Source organism: Bombina bombina, chromosome 8 (genome assembly GCF_027579735.1).
Source record: "Bombina bombina isolate aBomBom1 chromosome 8, aBomBom1.pri, whole genome shotgun sequence".
Classification (NCBI taxonomy): domain Eukaryota; kingdom Metazoa; phylum Chordata; class Amphibia; order Anura; family Bombinatoridae; genus Bombina; species Bombina bombina.
Window position 1 is genome coordinate 35,448,739 of NC_069506.1, and position 18,529 is coordinate 35,467,267.

At 39.9% G+C, this 18,529-nt stretch overlaps 1 protein-coding gene across 15 annotated transcripts in view; it reads right to left on the reverse strand.

The window, feature by feature from the left end:
* UBR4 (ubiquitin protein ligase E3 component n-recognin 4) overlaps positions 1-18,529 on the reverse strand; it is a 256,917-nt gene that overhangs the window by 20,327 nt on the left and 218,061 nt on the right. For all 15 annotated transcript variants that reach the window (XM_053690290.1, XM_053690289.1, XM_053690283.1 and 12 more), the window contains 7 exons: positions 16,808-16,998; positions 16,439-16,612; positions 6,275-6,374; positions 3,779-3,997; positions 2,290-2,403; positions 1,613-1,755; positions 595-720 (listed from right to left, as the gene is read on the reverse strand). In XM_053690290.1, the coding sequence (XP_053546265.1) occupies positions 595-720; positions 1,613-1,755; positions 2,290-2,403; positions 3,779-3,997; positions 6,275-6,374; positions 16,439-16,612; positions 16,808-16,998 (1,067 nt within the window). The remainder of the gene's footprint in view (positions 1-594; positions 721-1,612; positions 1,756-2,289; positions 2,404-3,778; positions 3,998-6,274; positions 6,375-16,438; positions 16,613-16,807; positions 16,999-18,529) is intronic.

An 18,529-nucleotide genomic window follows, 5' to 3' on the forward strand; every position in this document is an offset into this window, starting at 1 on the left:
GGAGTTAACAGGAGTCTGCAACGTGTATGATTTATTTTCTTTAACCCTCTAACTGCCAGAGGGGGCTGTACTAAGCTGTGCTGGCCGTTAAGGGGTTAACAAATGTCACATAAAGATAATGGTACGTTAAAGTCAATTATTCACGACACTGCATTGTCAAATATCTAAAATGCCTAATATTATTTAAAAAAACTTTCAAAATTGTAATTTGTTTTAGAAAATTATGCCTGGTTTTGCAGGACATTGTCACATCCTTTGAAAAACATCTAGAATATTATCTTACTTTTATTTGCTATGGCCAATTAGGGACAGATATAAACAAGCTCATGTATATTTTAACCAATCACTGTGCAAGTATTAAGGAGTGTCAGGATCCAACATTCAACGTAATGCACTGCAGCCTCTCTTATGGGAGTGGAAACAACAATTGTCCGATTTAAAATAAAGTGAAATGCAAAGTTTTTAAATTCTGAATAATTAAACATTTTGGCAAATACATTTAGAGTTTAATGTCCCTTCCAACAACACAACATCATTTATTTACCTTAATTTCCCTTCAACACACTAGTGAAAAGTGTGCAGCAATTATCTTACCTTGCCAAGCAAGTTGCAAAAGCAGATTCCGGTACAAGGGGGCCCCAGACAGGAAGCAACCCGTTACACTTAGTGTTTGCGTTCTGTAAAGCAGCACTCTCCCACTCTTCGCGACCCCGAGCCAACCTGCGCACAACACAGCACTAAGTGAGCAGGAGATTAAACGTACAGAGAAAGCAATTTTAAATCATAGAATACTGGGGTGGTTGTCTAATCTGTTAAAGGGATATACAAATTATTTTGCCATGCACTGTAGTTTATTTTAAATTCAGTTAAAACCATTTCCGCAGTTTCCTTGCACTTGTCAATATACCTGAGACAATATTACAGGTTTTGTAATAACTTTTCTTGGCACATGGTCCACTGAGCACATACTAGTAGATCACATGCACCTGCATCTGACTCTCATGCATGCTCTAAGTACTAGAAATGCGTCCAAGCCACACTCCTGTTTGGCTAGCGTGATAGCTTATGCATGCTAGCTGGAGTGTGGCCTGGACGCCGCTCTATTATGTTTGATTTATACTACTAACAAAAAATGTTGTCCTGAAAAAGGCTTGATGTAGAGCCGAAACGTCAACATGTGTGTGTGTCTGTGTGTGCGTGTGTGTATATATATATTTATTTACACACACACATATTACATAATAACACAACCAAACTTTGATTTGTACTTCACAGATGCAATGCCTAGAAAGGATCCAACCTCACCAAGCAAAATTTAAGGTGCAGCTGGAGGCAGCTTGCGAGAAGTGGGAGGCACCCATTGGAGTCCTAGGAGTCTAATCCAGGGCACCAACAGTACATTAGGCATGTTCTTGTCTCACATAAACAGTATCAGGCATGACTTTACTAAACGTTGTGTAACATAGGCTTGTGTATCAGTAAACAACTCATGTACCTCTGAAACAAGCTCTTTATAATTTAACGTTTTAAAATCGAACTAATGAGCAAGCGCAGTGAGAGACACCCAAGTCAAGTCTATGTGGGACTTGGAATACAAACAAATTAACGGTACCTGACAGCAGCGAGGTGGCAGTCATAGTGCACAATATTGAAATGAGACACCGTACTGTAACCATGTTGTTTCCGTGGCTTGTTTTCTGACTCTTCCAGGGACACTCGTTTGGTAAATGTGTAAATACCAAGCACTTTGGTGGGCTAAAAAAAATACAATCATTTAGGATAAAGTTGAACTATTTAGAAACACGGTGAAAAAAATAAAACAATTAAAAGACTAGAAGAAAAATAATGTAAGTGCACCCAATGGAATAAGAAGATTTTTTTGCAAGTATTAAACCTGTCTTTTCTTTTATGTTTGCTGAAACGTAACGTTTTCAAATGTTAATTTGTATTACTTTTTAATTGCAGAAACAATTCAATAAGCTTGTTTTTTGCAAAACAAAATCTGGGGGAAAAATTTGGATTTACACATCAACTAGATGGAAGTGATCATCTGCTATATAATATTGTGCAACATTTATGAGCATATTTTGAGACCAAAAAAAAAGCGAAAATTCAAAATAACCTAAAAAGGTCATACTTTATTATTATTATTATTATTATTTAATTTATAAAACACAAACATATCATACAGCTGTGTCACATAAGATACAATAATTAAAGCGTTGTTCTTAGCTGTAGAAATATCATTTACATGAGATCAATAAGGCAGATGGATTTGAGTTAACTTACTTGGAACTTGTAACCTTCTCTGCAAATGCAGCAAGTCAGCCCAGGTTCCTCTATTAATTCCTCCATCTGTTTCAGGAGAGCTGTCTTGGTTACAACCTGGCCCTTCTCATTTGTCTGTGGCACAGGAAACAATAAAAATCTGCATTGTGGAGTGCGCAAAGGTAAAAGCTTAAAACATTTTTAAAAGTAAATAACAGTGAAGAAAAAAAGAAAGTACCTTTAAAGTGATGGTTAACTATTGCAAACTTCAACATGCGATAGTATAGATAACAAAAAAAAAAATGCAGTTTCATTCACCAAAACGCCGAAAACTGTCAGTATTTGTAAATATTTACTTTTTAGATGCTTCCATTTCAGCTCCGTTCCTCCACCTGTACAATCGCCGCCATAGATTTTAAAAATCACGTGTTTTCAACTTGCAATCACAATCCTGGCCAGGCGGCGACTGTAAAACACACTAACACGCCCCTCGTTAGCTATGCGCATGCGCTACATGTTAGATCTCAGACTGATCGTCTGAAAACATGTATTAAGCAATTAACGCATGCGCAAAGTGAATAGTTGAAGAACAATATTCCTTATATAATGACGTAGAGCAGTGTTTTTCAACCAGTGTGCCGTGAGAGATCCTCAGGTGTGCCACGGCAGACTGACAACAGTGTGACATATTTTTTAAACTTTGCTTGTTTTTTATTCCCAGTGCAGGGGTAGTTTGTAGGAGGCATGGCATAACAGCACAATACATACAGTATGTGTGTGTTTGTGTATATGTATATATATATATATATATATATATATATATATATATATATATATGCTGTATTAGGCTACAATGTGTGATTTTTTTAAAATTTTGGGATGGTGGTCTGCCACAGGATTTTTTAATGTAAAAAAGTGTGCCACGACAAAAAAAAGGTTAAAAATCACTGACGTAGAGAGCGGGTTGTTCCGCTCTCTACTACAGCTCATACACAGATCAGGAAGTAATCCTGGGGGCGGAGCAAGGAGCGATAACGCTCAGTAAGTAAATTATTATTTTAAAAAAAAAAACGATTGAATTTTAAATTTTAAAAAAACTAGCGATTTTGGTGATAGAGACTTGAGTAATACGATTTTACCTTCAAATTGCCCTCAATTTACCATCACTTTAAGGATTCTAAAATTTTGCAGCATTTTTTTTTTTTTAAATTATTATACCAGAAATAAAAATATAAATAAAACCGATTAACAATCATCAGAAGTTAACACAAAAATAACATCAAAGCTGTCAGAAGAGATGTAAAACAGGTGACTGCAATGTACATATCTCAGAACATCTTCCTTTAGGTAAATGGGGTGCACCAACAATAGCACTCTTAGGAATGCTGTGTAAATCTCAATGGAAACTGACAAAAAACAAACATAACCTAGAATACAGGATTCTCAAAGAAATACCAAACATGCAGGACAGCCAATACAAATGAATGAATGCCATTGTGTCCGGACTCACAGTCATGCCTAAGGTTCCCAGAGCTTTCTGTCTCATTGCCATTGCCATTCGTTTCTTCTCCGCCCGAGTTTCTTTCCTGGCCGCGTCTATCTTCTTATTAACCTCTGGATGTTCTCTCAAAGCCTCCAGGAGATTTTCTGCCAGGGTCCCAATTCCTTCATCGCTTGACACTTGCTCTAGTTTGTGCAAGTTTGTTATAGAGTCTGTGCCAATAAGGGCCTGCACAGAAAAACAAATAATGCTAAGACAGCTTGATCGTGACGTATTTAAAAGGGACAGTGTACAGTAAAGAGAGCAGACCCAATTAACTTATCTTGGATAATGTTTCCCTAGAGCCCCTGGGGGGGGGTTTAGAACTCCTATAACCTACTAAAATAAAGCCTGAGTATAATAGTAGGTAGTGCCTTATGCTCGTTTATATAACGTTATTCAAAGGGGAGAGGGACAGAGAAAGAGAGGCATAATATGGCACACTTAAAGGGTCACTGTAAGTAATATTTTCTATGCCTGTTACTAACTAACTACCCCAAATACGCTTTTTATCAATAGCATTTCATTAACATATCTCTACCGTATATCAGAAATCTTGTCTGAAAATTTAATTGCTTTCCAAACCCACTCCGTGGGTATCCTTTGCTCTGTACCAATCCGTTTACAATACCTAGGTTTCAAAATGGCGCTTTAAACACAAAGTTATTGGTTTAAGTATTTTGAACATGCAGTGCTGAAAATAGTGGGCAGGATAACGTGACATCATCGGGGAATAAAACATAACTTTTAGAACGTTATGAAACTTTGTTTTGGAGAAAATATAGGTCAGTAGGTTTTAATTAATGTTTATTAACTTTAATATGTTAGTTGTTTAGCTTAAAAATAATAACAAAGTAATCCTTTAAATTGGAGAAAAAACCATATCAATGTGTATTTGTGTGGTGTTTTGTTGCACTGCTCCTCTCTGACAGCCCGTGTTTTTTAGCTCAAATTGTTGGCCCTTTTGGCACTTTTCTAGCGCAGACTTTAGCTTAAAATATAACTATTTGTTTTTAAGGGTGGTTGTTTTGCTCCGGCTATTTAAAAGACTAGTTGTGGATAATAAATCTACTCTAACATAGCTCTAGTTGTTACCCTTGGCTATAACTGTAAACGGTTTACCTATATCTGATCTTTTACTACGCTAATTGAGGGTGAACTAAGTTTTCCAGGCTACATCAAGCATAAACTGTATAGTTTAATGCTTTACACGGACATAGCAAACTTTTTATACAAATTATAATGAGATTATTATAGAGATACGTAATATATGGTCTTTTTCAATAGCAGGCATTTACGGATTAATGCTAACTGACCAATATCATAATGTGGTAGTATTATACCGAAACTATCAAATAATTTTTTACTGGATTACATAACTGATTCAGATATTCTATACAAAGACAGATATATTGCAACACTACAATTGTGACACCTTTATCTAAAAAAATAGTTGGCAATTTTTTCTGACAAACTATAAACTGGAATAACAGTTATGAACAGGATGTCTATAATATAGCCTAAACTGAAAAAATATATAAATCCACATACCTTTATAGAGCTATTATTTAGTCTGTGGTTTAAACACTCACTATATGCTCTGGAGCACTAGCCATTCTACTTGATTGATATTTAATTACTGCTAAGTCTGTGTTTAAAAGATTTATTGTTCAGAGCTATATAAACCAGGCTTTATGACACAGATTGATCACTGTGTCATATGAGAGAGGAGTTTTGTGTGTCAATTGTTACTTTCACACAATTTTATATGAATTCATTTTAGTAGTGGACTTTACCACTTTACCTTTTTTTATTAATACTATTTACATAAAAGTTACATTTTAACCATTACAACAAAACACCACACAAATACACATTGATATGTTTTTTTCTCCAATTTAAGTGTGCCATATTATGCCTCTCCTTCTCTGTCCCTCTCCCCTTTAAATACCAATTAACTTATCTGTCTAATTATTTACACAAATTATTTCTTATCGTATTTCTCACTGTTTACTCAAACACCAATAAAGAGAGATAACGGAAAATGAGCATCCCCACTGGGAGCACGATTTCAGCTAAACCTTTTAGTTTTTCTATAGTCAGTACTAATGTTAGGTTTATAAACAATTTAATACATTCTAGTAAATAAAATAGATGATTGGGAATGCATTAAAGGATAAAAAAATGAACATGTTCAGGGAAAGTTAGGTTCATTATAGGGTTCCTATAATGAAAATCAAGCTCATAAGTAGATGTAAACGATCAATTTTATTTGGCAACTAGTACTAGCAGACAAGACAAGATCCATAATACAAATGTTGTTAGCAAAACAGAAAAAAAAATCTGCAACAAGATAAATAAGTGTAAAAAAAAATGAATGTGTCTGCAACTCCATGGAATGGTGACAGCGTGTGAGCCTGTAATAAAATCGTGTGCCTAAATTGTAAAGGCCCAAGGGACACTCACCTGTGTTGAGGGGTGCTGTGTAGCCAACCCACGCATCAACCTTAAGATAAAAGGTAGTGCCGGACGAGACAAAAACTTCTTCCAAATGTCCGCATCCAAACTAAATAAAAAATAATATTATAAGAGATCAAAGTGAAAAGATGAAGACGTCACCTCTCACACTGTGGCCTCTGCAGAAGGGTGAAGATGAAAAGCGTCAAATACAGGACATGCAGACAGAGTCTGAGCTAAACGATTGAACAAGGATGGAAAGGAAGCGCTATAAACACAGCGAAAGTACACTGAAAATAAAGCAACTAAACATGCAACTTAGAGAATATTAAATGCACATAGGCTGCAATTAGACTAAACCTGCAAACTTCAAGGACCAATTACTATGGCCGGGCACTGTTAACACTGCCATAGAAAATTGCCAATTTAAAGGGACACTGAACCAAAAAAAAGGCTTTCATGATTTAGATAGAGCATGAAATTTGAAGCAACTTTCTAATTTACTCCTATTACCATTTTTTCTTCATTCTCTTGCTATCTTTATTTGAAAAAAAAGCATCTAAGTTTTTTTTTTTGGTTCAGTCTTTGGACAGCACTTTTTTTTTATTGGTGGATGAATTTTTCCACCAATCAGCAAGAACAACCCAGGTTGTTCACCAAAAATGGGCCGGCATCTAAAAACTTACATTATTGCATTTCAAATAAAGATAGCAAGAGAACGAAGAAAATTGATAATAGGAATAAATTAGAAAGTTGCTTAAAATTGCTGCTCTATCTGAATCACGAAAGAAAAAATTTGGGTTCAGTGTCCCTTTAAGCCCAGATTGGCTCCTCCAAATAAGGCAAATGGTGGGTTCAGTGTCCCTTTAAGTAAGATCTGGAATCCCTTTACAGAAATATAGCAAATGCGAAAGTCTTTTTCTCTAAAAATTTAAAGGGATAAGAAAGTCAAAATTAAACTTGCATGATTCAGATAGAGCAGGTCATTTTAAGACACTTTTAAATTCACTTCTATTTTAAAATGTGCTTTGTTGAAAAATAAAACACACACATCCTACACTAGTGGGAGCTAGCTGCTGATTGGTGCCTACACACATTTGTCTCTTGTGATTGGCTAACTAGATGTGTTCAGCTAGCTGCCTGTAGTGCAATGCTGTACCTTCAGTAAATAAGAGAAGAAAGCAAATTTGATAATTGAAGTAAAATTGGAAAGTTGTTTAAAATTGTATGTTCTATCCAAATTATGAAAGAAAGTTTTAGGGTTTCCTGTCCCTTTAAATTATTAGCTAATAAAAAAGTAAAGTATCACTAAGTTTGGCCTTTATTTCCTTCAATCAGGAATCCTGCATGTTATGACTAAGAAGCAAAAGAAAAAACAAAATTTATGCTTACCTGATAAATATCTTTCTTTCCGGGCATGGAGAGTCCACAACGTCATTCCAATTACTAGTGGGATATTCAAATCCTGGCCAGCAGGAGGCGGCAAAGAGCACCCCAGCAAAGCTGTTAAGTGTAACTTCCCTTACCCATAATCCCAGTCATTCGGTCGAAGGAAAATGGAGAAAGAATAAACACAAGGGTGTAAAGGTGCCTGAGGTTTACTCAAAAAACTGCTGTTATATTAAAAAGAGGGCGGGGTCGTGGACTCTCCAATAAATTTATCAGGTAAGCATACATTTTCTTTTTTTCCCTATGACATGGAGAGTCCACAATGTCATTCCAATTACTAGTGGGAACCAATACCCAAGCTAGAGGACAAGGAATGAAGAGGGAGGGAGAACAAGGCAGGAGGACCTAAAACAAAAACAGAATTTATGTTTACCTGATAAATTACTTTCTCCAACGGTGTGTCCGGTCCACGGCGTCATCCTTACTTGTGGGATATTCTCTTCCCCAACAGGAAATGGCAAAGAGCCCAGCAAAGCTGGTCACATGATCCCTCCTAGGCTCCGCCTTCCCCAGTCATTCGACCGACGTAAAGGAGGAATATTTGCATAGGAGAAATCATATGATACCGTGGTGACTGTAGTTAAAGAAAATAAATTATCAGACCTGATTAAAAAAACCAGGGCGGGCCGTGGACCGGACACACCGTTGGAGAAAGTAATTTATCAGGTAAACATAAATTCTGTTTTCTCCAACATAGGTGTGTCCGGTCCACGGCGTCATCCTTACTTGTGGGAACCAATACCAAAGCTTTAGGACACGGATGAAGGGAGGGAGCAAATCAGGTCACCTAGATGGAAGGCACCACGGCTTGCAAAACCTTTCTCCCAAAAATAGCCTCAGAAGAAGCAAAAGTATCAAATTTGTAAAATTTAGTAAAAGTGTGCAGTGAAGACCAAGTCGCTGCCTTACATATCTGATCAACAGAAGCCTTGTTCTTGAAGGCCCATGTGGAAGCCACGGCCCTAGTGGAATGAGCTGTGATTCTTTCAGGAGGCTGCCGTCCGGCAGTCTCGTAAGCCAATCTGATGATGCTTTTAAGCCAAAAAGAGAGAGAGGTAGAAGTTGCTTTTTGACCTCTCCTTTTACCAGAATAAACAACAAACAAGGAAGATGTTTGTCTAAAATCCTTTGTAGCATCTAAATAGAATTTTAGAGCACGAACTACATCCAAATTGTGCAACAAACGTTCCTTCTTTGAAACTGGATTCGGACACAAAGAAGGCACGACTATCTCCTGGTTAATGTTTTTGTTAGAAACAACTTTCGGAAGAAAACCAGGTTTAGTACGCAAAACCACCTTATCTGCATGGAACACCAGATAAGGAGGTGAACACTGCAGAGCAGATAACTCTGAAACTCTTCTAGCAGAAGAAATTGCAACCAAAAACAAAACTTTCCAAGATAATAACTTAACATCAACGGAATGTAAGGGTTCAAACGGAACCCCCTGAAGAACTGAAAGAACTAAATTGAGACTCCAAGGAGGAGTCAAAGGTTTGTAAACAGGCTTGATTCTAACCAGAGCCTGAACAAAAGCTTGAACATCTGGCACAGCCGCCAGCTTTTTGTGAAGTAAAACAGATAAAGCAGAAATCTGTCCCTTCAAAGAACTTGCAGATAATCCTTTCTCCAAACCCTCTTGTAGAAAGGATAGAATCTTAGGAATTTTTATCTTGTTCCATGGGAATCCTTTAGATTCACACCAACAGATATATTTTTTCCATATTTTATGGTAAATTTTTCTAGTTACAGGCTTTCTGGCCTGAACAAGAGTATCAATGACAGAATCTGAGAACCCTCGCTTTGATAAAATCAAGCGTTCAATCTCCAAGCAGTCAGTTGGAGTGAGACCAGATTCGGATGTTCGAACGGACCTTGAACAAGAAGGTCCCGTCTCAAAGGTAGCTTCCATGGTGGAGCCGATGACATATTCACCAGGTCTGCATACCAAGTCCTGCGTGGCCACGCAGGAGCTATCAAGATCACCGATGCCCTCTCCTGATAGATCCTGGCTACCAGCCTGGGGATGAGAGGAAACGGTGGGAATACATACGCTAGTTTGAAGGTCCAAGGTGCTACTAGTGCATCTACTAGAGTCGCCTTGGGATCCCTGGATCTGGACCCGTAGCAAGGAACCTTGAAGTTCTGACGAGAGGCCATCAGATCCATGTCTGGACTGCCCCACAACTGAGTAATTTGGGCAAAGATTTCCGGATGGAGTTCCCACTCCCCCGGATGAAATGACTGACGACTCAGAAAATCCGCTTCCCAATTTTCCACTCCTGGAATGTGGATTGCAGACAAGTGGCAGGAGTGAGACTCCGCCCAATGAATGATTTTGGTCACTTCTTCCATCGCCAGGGAACTCCTTGTTCCCCCCTGATGGTTGATGTACGCAACAGTCGTCATGTTGTCCGATTGAAACCGTATGAATTTGGCCTTTGCTAGCTGAGGCCAAGCCTTGAGAGCATTGAATATCGCTCTTAGTTCCAGAATATTTATCGGGAGAAGAGATTCTTCCCGAGACCAAAGACCCTGAGATTTCAGGAGTCCCCAGACCGCGCCCCAGCCCACCAGACTGGCGTCGGTCGTGACAATGACCCACTCTGGTCTGCGGAAGCTCATCCCCTGTGACAGGTTGTCCAGGGACAGCCACCAACGGAGTGAATCTCTGGTCCTCTGATCTACTTGTATCGTCGGAGACAAGTCTGTATAATCCCCATTCCACTGACTGAGCATGCACAGTTGTAATGGTCTCAGATGAATTCGCGCAAAAGGAACTATGTCCATTGCCGCGACCATCAAACCTATTACTTCCATGCACTGCGCTATGGAAGGAAGAGGAACAGAATGAAGTACTTGACAAGAGTTTAGAAGTTTTGATTTTCTGGCCTCTGTCAGAAAAATCCTCATTTCTAAGGAGTCTATTATTGTTCCCAAGAAGGGAACTCTTGTTGACGGAGATAGAGAACTTTTTTCTACGTTCACTTTCCACCCGTGAGATCTGAGAAAGGCCAGGACGATGTCCGTGTGAGCCTTTGCTTGTGGAAGGGACGACGCTTGAATCAGAATGTCGTCCAAGTAAGGTACTACTGCAATGCCCCTTGGTCTTAGCACCGCTAGAAGGGACCCCAGTACCTTTGTGAAAATTCTTGGAGCAGTGGCTAATCCGAACGGAAGTGCCACAAACTGGTAATGCTTGTCCAGAAAGGCGAACCTTAGGAACCGATGATGTTCCTTGTGGATAGGAATATGTAGATACGCATCCTTTAAATCCACCGTGGTCATGAATTGACCTTCCTGGATGGAAGGAAGAATTGTTCGAATGGTTTCCATTTTGAACGATGGAACCTTGAGAAACTTGTTTAGGATCTTGAGATCTAAGATTGGTCTGAATGTTCCCTCTTTTTTGGGAACTATGAACAGATTGGAGTAGAACCCCATCCCTTGTTCTCCTAATGGAACAGGATGAATCACTCCCATTTTTAACAGGTCTTCTACACAATGTAAGAATGCCTGTTTTTTTATGTGGTCTGAAGACAATTGAGACCTGTGGAACCTCCCCCTTGGGGGAAGCCCCTTGAATTCCAGAAGATAACCTTGGGAGACTATTTCCAGCGCCCAAGGATCCAGAACATCTCTTGCCCAAGCCTGAGCGAAGAGAGAGAGTCTGCCCCCCACCAGATCCGGTCCCGGATCGGGGGCCAACATTTCATGCTGTCTTGGTAGCAGTGGCAGGTTTCTTGGCCTGCTTACCTTTGTTCCAGCCTTGCATTGGCCTCCAGGCTGGCTTGGCTTGAGAAGTATTACCCTCTTGCTTAGAGGATGTAGCACTTGGGGCTGGTCCGTTTCTGCGAAAGGGACGAAAATTTGGTTTATTTTTAGCCTTGAAAGACCTATCCTGAGGAAGGGCGTGGCCCTTACCCCCAGTGATATCAGAAATAATCTCTTTCAAGTCAGGGCCAAACAGCGTTTTCCCCTTGAAAGGAATGTTAAGCAATTTATTCTTGGAAGACGCATCCGCTGACCAAGATTTTAGCCAAAGCGCTCTGCGCGCCACAATAGCAAACCCAGAATTTTTCGCCGCTAATCTAGCCAATTGCAAAGTGGCGTCTAAGGTGAAAGAGTTAGCCAATTTGAGAGCATGGATTCTGTCCAAAATCTCCTCATAAGAAGAATCTTTATTGAGCGCCTTTTCTAGTTCATCGAACCAGAAACACGCTGCTGTAGTGACAGGAACAATGCATGAAATTGGTTGTAGAAGGTAACCTTGCTGAACAAACATCTTTTTAAGCAAACCCTCTAATTTTTTATCCATAGGATCTTTGAAAGCACAACTATCTTCTATGGGTATAGTGGTGCGTTTGTTTAGAGTAGAAACCGCCCCCTCGACCTTGGGGACTGTCTGCCATAAGTCCTTTCTGGGGTCGACCATAGGAAACAATTTCTTGAATATAGGGGGAGGGACGAAAGGTATGCCGGGCCTTTCCCATTCTTTGTTTACAATATCCGCCACCCGCTTGGGTATAGGAAAAGCTTCGGGGGGCCCCGGGACCTCTAGGAACTTGTCCATCTTACATAATTTCTCTGGAATGACCAAATTCTCACAATCATCCAGAGTAGATAACACCTCCTTAAGCAGAGCGCGGAGATGTTCCAATTTAAATTTGAATGTAATCACATCAGGTTCAGCTTGTTGAGAAATTTTCCCTGAATCTGAAATTTCTCCCTCAGACAAAACCTCCCTGGCCCCCTCAGACTGGTGTAGGGGCACTTCAGAACCAATATCATCAGCGTCCTCATGCTCTTCCGTATTTTCTAAAACAGAGCAGTCGCGCTTTCGCTGATAAGTGGGCATTTTGGCTAAAAGGTTTTTGATAGAATTATCCATTACAGCCGTTAATTGTTGCATAGTAAGGAGCATTGGCGCACTAGATGTACTAGGGGCCTCCTGTGTGGGCAAGACTGGCGTAGACGAAGGAGGGGATGATGCAGTACCATGCTTACTCCCCTCACTTGAGGAATCATCTTGGGCATCATTTTCTCTAAATTTTGTGTCACATAAATCACATCTATTTAAATGAGAAGGAACCTTGGCTTCCCCACATACAGAACACAGTCTATCTGGTAGTTCAGACATGTTAAACAGGCATAAACTTGATAACAAAGTACAAAAAACGTTTTAAAATAAAACCGTTACTGTCACTTTAAATTTTAAACTGAACACACTTTATTACTGCAAATGTGAAAAAGTATGAAGGAATTGTTCAAAATTCACCAAAATTTCACCACAGTGTCTTAAAGCCTTAAAAGTATTGCACACCAAATTTGAAAGCTTTAACTCTTAAAATAACGGAACCGGAGCCGTTTTTATATTAAACCCCTGTGCAGTCCCTGGTATCTGCTTTGCTGAGACCCAACCAAGCCCAAAGGGGAATACGATACCAAATGACGCCTTCAGAAAGCCTTTTCTATGTATCAGAGCTCCTCACACATGCATCTGCATGTCATGCTTCCCAAAAACAAGTGCGCAATAGAGGCGCGAAAATGAGGCTCTGCCTATGATTAGGGAAAGCCCCTAGAGAATAAGGTGTCCAATACAGTGCCTGCCGGTTATTTTACATAATTCCCAAGAATAAAATAATTCCTCAAAGCTATGAAGTATTAAAAATGCTTATATATCAATCGTTTTAGCCCAGAAAATGTCTACCAGTCTTAAAAGCCCTTGTGAAGCCCTTTATTCTTATGTAATAAAAATGGCTTACCGGATCCCATAGGGAAAATGACAGCTTCCAGCATTACATCGTCTTGTTAGAAATGTGTCATACCTCAAGCAGCAAAAGTCTGCTCACTGTTTCCCCCAACTGAAGTTAATTCCTCTCAACAGTCCTGTGTGGAAACAGCCATCGATTTTAGTAACGGTTGCTAAAATCATTTTCCTCTTACAAACAGAAATCTTCATCACTTTTCTGTTTCAGAGTAAATAGTACATACCAGCACTATTTTAAAATAACAAACTCTTGATTGAAGAATAAAAACTACAGTTAAACACCAAAAAACTCTAAGCCATCTCCGTGGAGATGTTGCCTGTACAACGGCAAAGAGACTGACTGGGGAAGGCGGAGCCTAGGAGGGATCATGTGACCAGCTTTGCTGGGCTCTTTGCCATTTCCTGTTGGGGAAGAGAATATCCCACAAGTAAGGATGACGCCGTGGACCGGACACACCTATGTTGGAGAAAAGGCACCACACCGCTTGAAGAACCTTTCTCCCAAAAGAAACCTCAACCGAGGCAATAGTATCAAATTTGTAGAATTTGGAAAAAGTATGTAGGACCAAGCCGCCTTGCAAATCTGTTCCACAGAAGCTTTACTTTTGAAAGCCCAAGAAGAGGAGACAGCCCTAGTGGAATAAGCCGTAATTCTCTCAGGAGGCTGCTGTCCAGCAGTCTCATAAGCAAAACAAATCAAACTTCTCAACCAGAGGGAAAGAACTAGACGTTCCTTATGAGAAGGATTAGGACAAAAAGAAGAAACAACAATTTCCTGATTAATGTTACGATCCGACACCACGTTAGGGAGAAAACCCAATTTTCTACGTAGGACCTCCTTATCTGCATGAAAGATAAGGTACAGAGAATCACACTGCAGAGCTGAAAGTTCAGAAACTCTGCGAGGGGAAGATATAGCAAAAAGAAACAAAACCTTCCAAGGAAACAGTTTTATAACATGCATCGGCTCAAACAGAGCCTGCTGCAAAACTTTAAGAACTAGATTAAGGCTCCAAGAAGGAGCAACAGGTTTAAACACAGGCCTGATTCTGACCAGGGCCTGTACAAAAGCTTGAACATCTGGTAAGTCTGACAGACGTTTGTGCAAAAGGATAGATAATGCAGAAATCTGACCCTTCAGTGTACTGACTGACAAACCGTTCTCCAGGCCATCCTGAAGAAAATAAAAAATACAGGGAATCCTCACCCAGTTCCAGGAGAAACCTTTAGATTTGCACCAATAAAGATATTTACGCTATACCATATGGTAAATCTTGAAAGTAACAGGCTTGCGAGCCTGAAAGCATAGTATCAATGACTGCTTCAAAAAAACCATGTCTAGACAGAACTAGGCGTTCAAATGTTTAGATTTCCACTTACGCTTACCCGAAGAAGGTAAAGCTGACAAAGCCGCCGATACTGCAGAAGTAATCGGAACGGCAAAATCCACAGCTAAACAAACACCCCCAGGTGGTTGAGAGGACACACAATGCACAGTATGAGAAACCACTAAGGTTTGGGACGTTTGAGGAGAAAGCTTAGGCATGTCACGCACAGCATTATCCTAAGAGACACTTGGCTAAGATGGGAGAATATTTTCTTTAAATTTTAATGTTTTTGCTAAACATGAAGAACAAAACTGCATTGGTAGGGCAATCTGGTTCTCTAAACCTAGCAAACATTTATCAAGTGAGATCCTGTTCTGAGTCCATAGTTCAAAAGAACAGGTCCCACTAGTAACAAGAAATATGAACCAAAATAAAAAATACATTTTTTTGTAATATATTTTAATGAGAAATATAATGTTTAACAAGGTAGGAAAACATCTAAGAAAATCAACTTCAGACAAGTTATCTGAAGCTCCTACCGGACCGGAGAGAAAAACCCCACTAGTAAGAAGAAGTTGTGTACTTCCAGCTAAACGATTTTTAACTGAAGTCACTCCGATCGGCGATAACTAAGCCGACACCTTTCCTCATCCAACCTCAATCCGACACTCAGTGCTCAGGAAGATCCGCTCCGTAAAACCGGAAAACTAACTGCGCCACACATAAGAGCACAAAATAAAAACCGCTATATTAAAGTATAAATAGCCGTTAGCCCTCTCAGCAGTTTAAGCTGGTAAAAATCCAGCACAAGTTTTAATTGCCTCCCACGTATGTTCAAAGTGTAAGGGGACAGTAAAAACACCCCTGCTATACAGACCGCCAAGAATTAGGAAAAATTAACCCCTTTAGTCTCTTTTTGTTCTCATACTAATAAAGTGCCTAATGATTTCTTTAGGATCTATTGACCCCCAAAAGAAAGGCTGCCTCAACACTGTACCCCTAAAATAATAGGGTAACTATGTCCCATAAAGTGATCCACTAGAGGGTTAACCTCTGAGGTGCTGTCCTTCCTAACCGAGAAGGAAGAGTCACTTACCTGTGGATCCGGATGCAGGGCAGAAAGCAGCTATATAGGTGTGACAGGCACTGCGCTCACTGTCATGGACCTGTAGTAAAAGAAAGAGCAGAGTAACCAACTCTGGCTTTCTACAAAAGGGTAGCAAACCTGTTAGAAGTACCAACTTTGCACATCCTCCATTGATAAAGAGAATGACTGGGGATTATGGGTAAGGGAAGTTACACTTAACAGCTTTGCTGGGGTGTTTTTTGCCTCTTCCTGCTGGCCAGGAGTTAAATACCCCTCTAGTAATTGGAATTACGTTGCGGACTCTCCATGCCATAGGAAAGAAAATGATTGGTCGATGACAACAGAACTATAAAACTTATTTGTAAGGCTCTTAGAAAACAAGAAGAAGCCGCAGCATGCTGTAAAATATTTAGCACCAGAATAAAATGCATAATTATATACATAAACCGACAAATAAAAAGAAATGGTGATGAAATGTTAGTCCCCAGTCTTTATGTAGGATAAATGAAACGTGGGATCCCAGTGAAACTTAGTCTTACTTCTTGGCACTTGGGATGTGCTTTTTCATGTAATCGAGAGCATTCTGAGTAATCCCCTTCTGGAGGATGAGGTCCTTCAGCTGGTGCCCATTGCTGTTATTCTTGATGCCTGCAGCAATTTTGCAGAAGCAGTCAAGGAAGACTTTATCATCTGCGCTGTGCTCGTCGTCATACCTGGGACAAGAGAATAAAGTTATATCAGTGGATACCAATAAAAAAAAAAAATTGTACTCAAAATTAGTCCAATATAACGTTTCTGAGGCTCAAATGGACCTCAAGACTTCAAACAGAGAAATGTGATTGGTCAGGGGGTAAAGCACACATTCTTCATTCTACAAATGCAAAAAAGTCTAAAAAAAAATGACTTACTTCTCAAAAGTGCAGTATGGTTTAAATCGATCCACAAGAATCTGCATTTTTTCCATCTCTCCAAAAGACAGATACGGGATGATGCGCAGTAAGCCTTGGAGTACACTTGGATTGGACCTCACAAAGGTGCTGTTTATCTGGTCCAGCAGCATCACTAGCTGATCCTTGTCCCCGGTAAGGAGAAGATTACCCTGTAGGAGAACAAAGCAGGAGAGGGGAGAGGTGGGAACAAAAAAATGAATAAATTGACATTTTATCAGAATCTACACATTTTAAAAAACAGAATTTATGTTTACCTGATAAATTACTTTCTCCAACGGTGTGTCCGGTCCACGGCGTCATCCTTACTTGTGGGATATTCTCTTCCCCAACAGGAAATGGCAAAGAGCCCAGCAAAGCTGGTCACATGATCCCTCCTAGGCTCCGCCTACCCCAGTCATTCGACCGACATTAAGGAGGAATATTTGCATAGGAGAAACCATATGGTACCGTGGTGACTGTAGTTAAAGAAAATAAATTATCAGACCTGATTAAAAAAACCAGGGCGGGCCGTGGACCGGACACACCGTTGGAGAAAGTAATTTATCAGGTAAACATAAATTCTGTTTTCTCCAACATAGGTGTGTCCGGTCCACGGCGTCATCCTTACTTGTGGGAACCAATACCAAAGCTTTAGGACACGGATGAAGGGAGGGAGCAAATCAGGTCACCTAAATGGAAGGCACCACGGCTTGCAAAACCTTTCTCCCAAAAATAGCCTCAGAAGAAGCAAAAGTATCAAACTTGTAAAATTTGGTAAAAGTGTGCAGTGAAGACCAAGTCGCTGCCCTACATATCTGATCAACAGAAGCCTCGTTCTTGAAGGCCCATGTGGAAGCCACAGCCCTAGTGGAATGAGCCGTGATTCTTTCGGGAGGCTGCCGTCCGGCAGTCTCGTAAGCCAATCTGATGATGCTTTTAATCCAAAAAGAGAGAGAGGTAGAAGTTGCTTTTTGACCTCTCCTTTTACCAGAATAAACAACAAACAAGGAAGATGTTTGTCTAAAATCCTTTGTAGCATCTAAATAGAATTTTAGAGCGCGAACAACATCCAAATTGTGCAACAAACGTTCCTTCTTTGAAACTGGTTTCGGACACAGAGAAGGTACGATAATCTCCTGGTTAATGTTTTTGTTAGAAACAACTTTTGGAAGAAAACCAGGTTTAGTACGTAAAACCACCTTATCTGCATGGAACACCAGATAAGGAGGAGAACACTGCAGAGCAGATAATTCTGAAACTCTTCTAGCAGAAGAAATTGCAACTAAAAACAAAACTTTCCAAGATAATAACTTAATATCAACGGAATGTAAGGGTTCAAACGGAACCCCCTGAAGAACTGAAAGAACTAAGTTGAGACTCCAAGGAGGAGTCAAAGGTTTGTAAACAGGCTTAATTCTAACCAGAGCCTGAACAAAGGCTTGAACATCTGGCACAGCTGCCAGCTTTTTGTGAAGTAACACAGACAAGGCAGAAATCTGTCCCTTCAGGGAACTAGCAGATAATCCTTTTTCCAATCCTTCTTGAAGGAAGGATAGAATCTTAGGAATCTTAACCTTGTCCCAAGGGAATCCTTTAGATTCACACCAACAGATATATTTTTTCCAAATTTTGTGGTAAATCTTTCTAGTTACAGGCTTTCTGGCCTGAACAAGAGTATCGATAACAGAATCTGAGAACCCT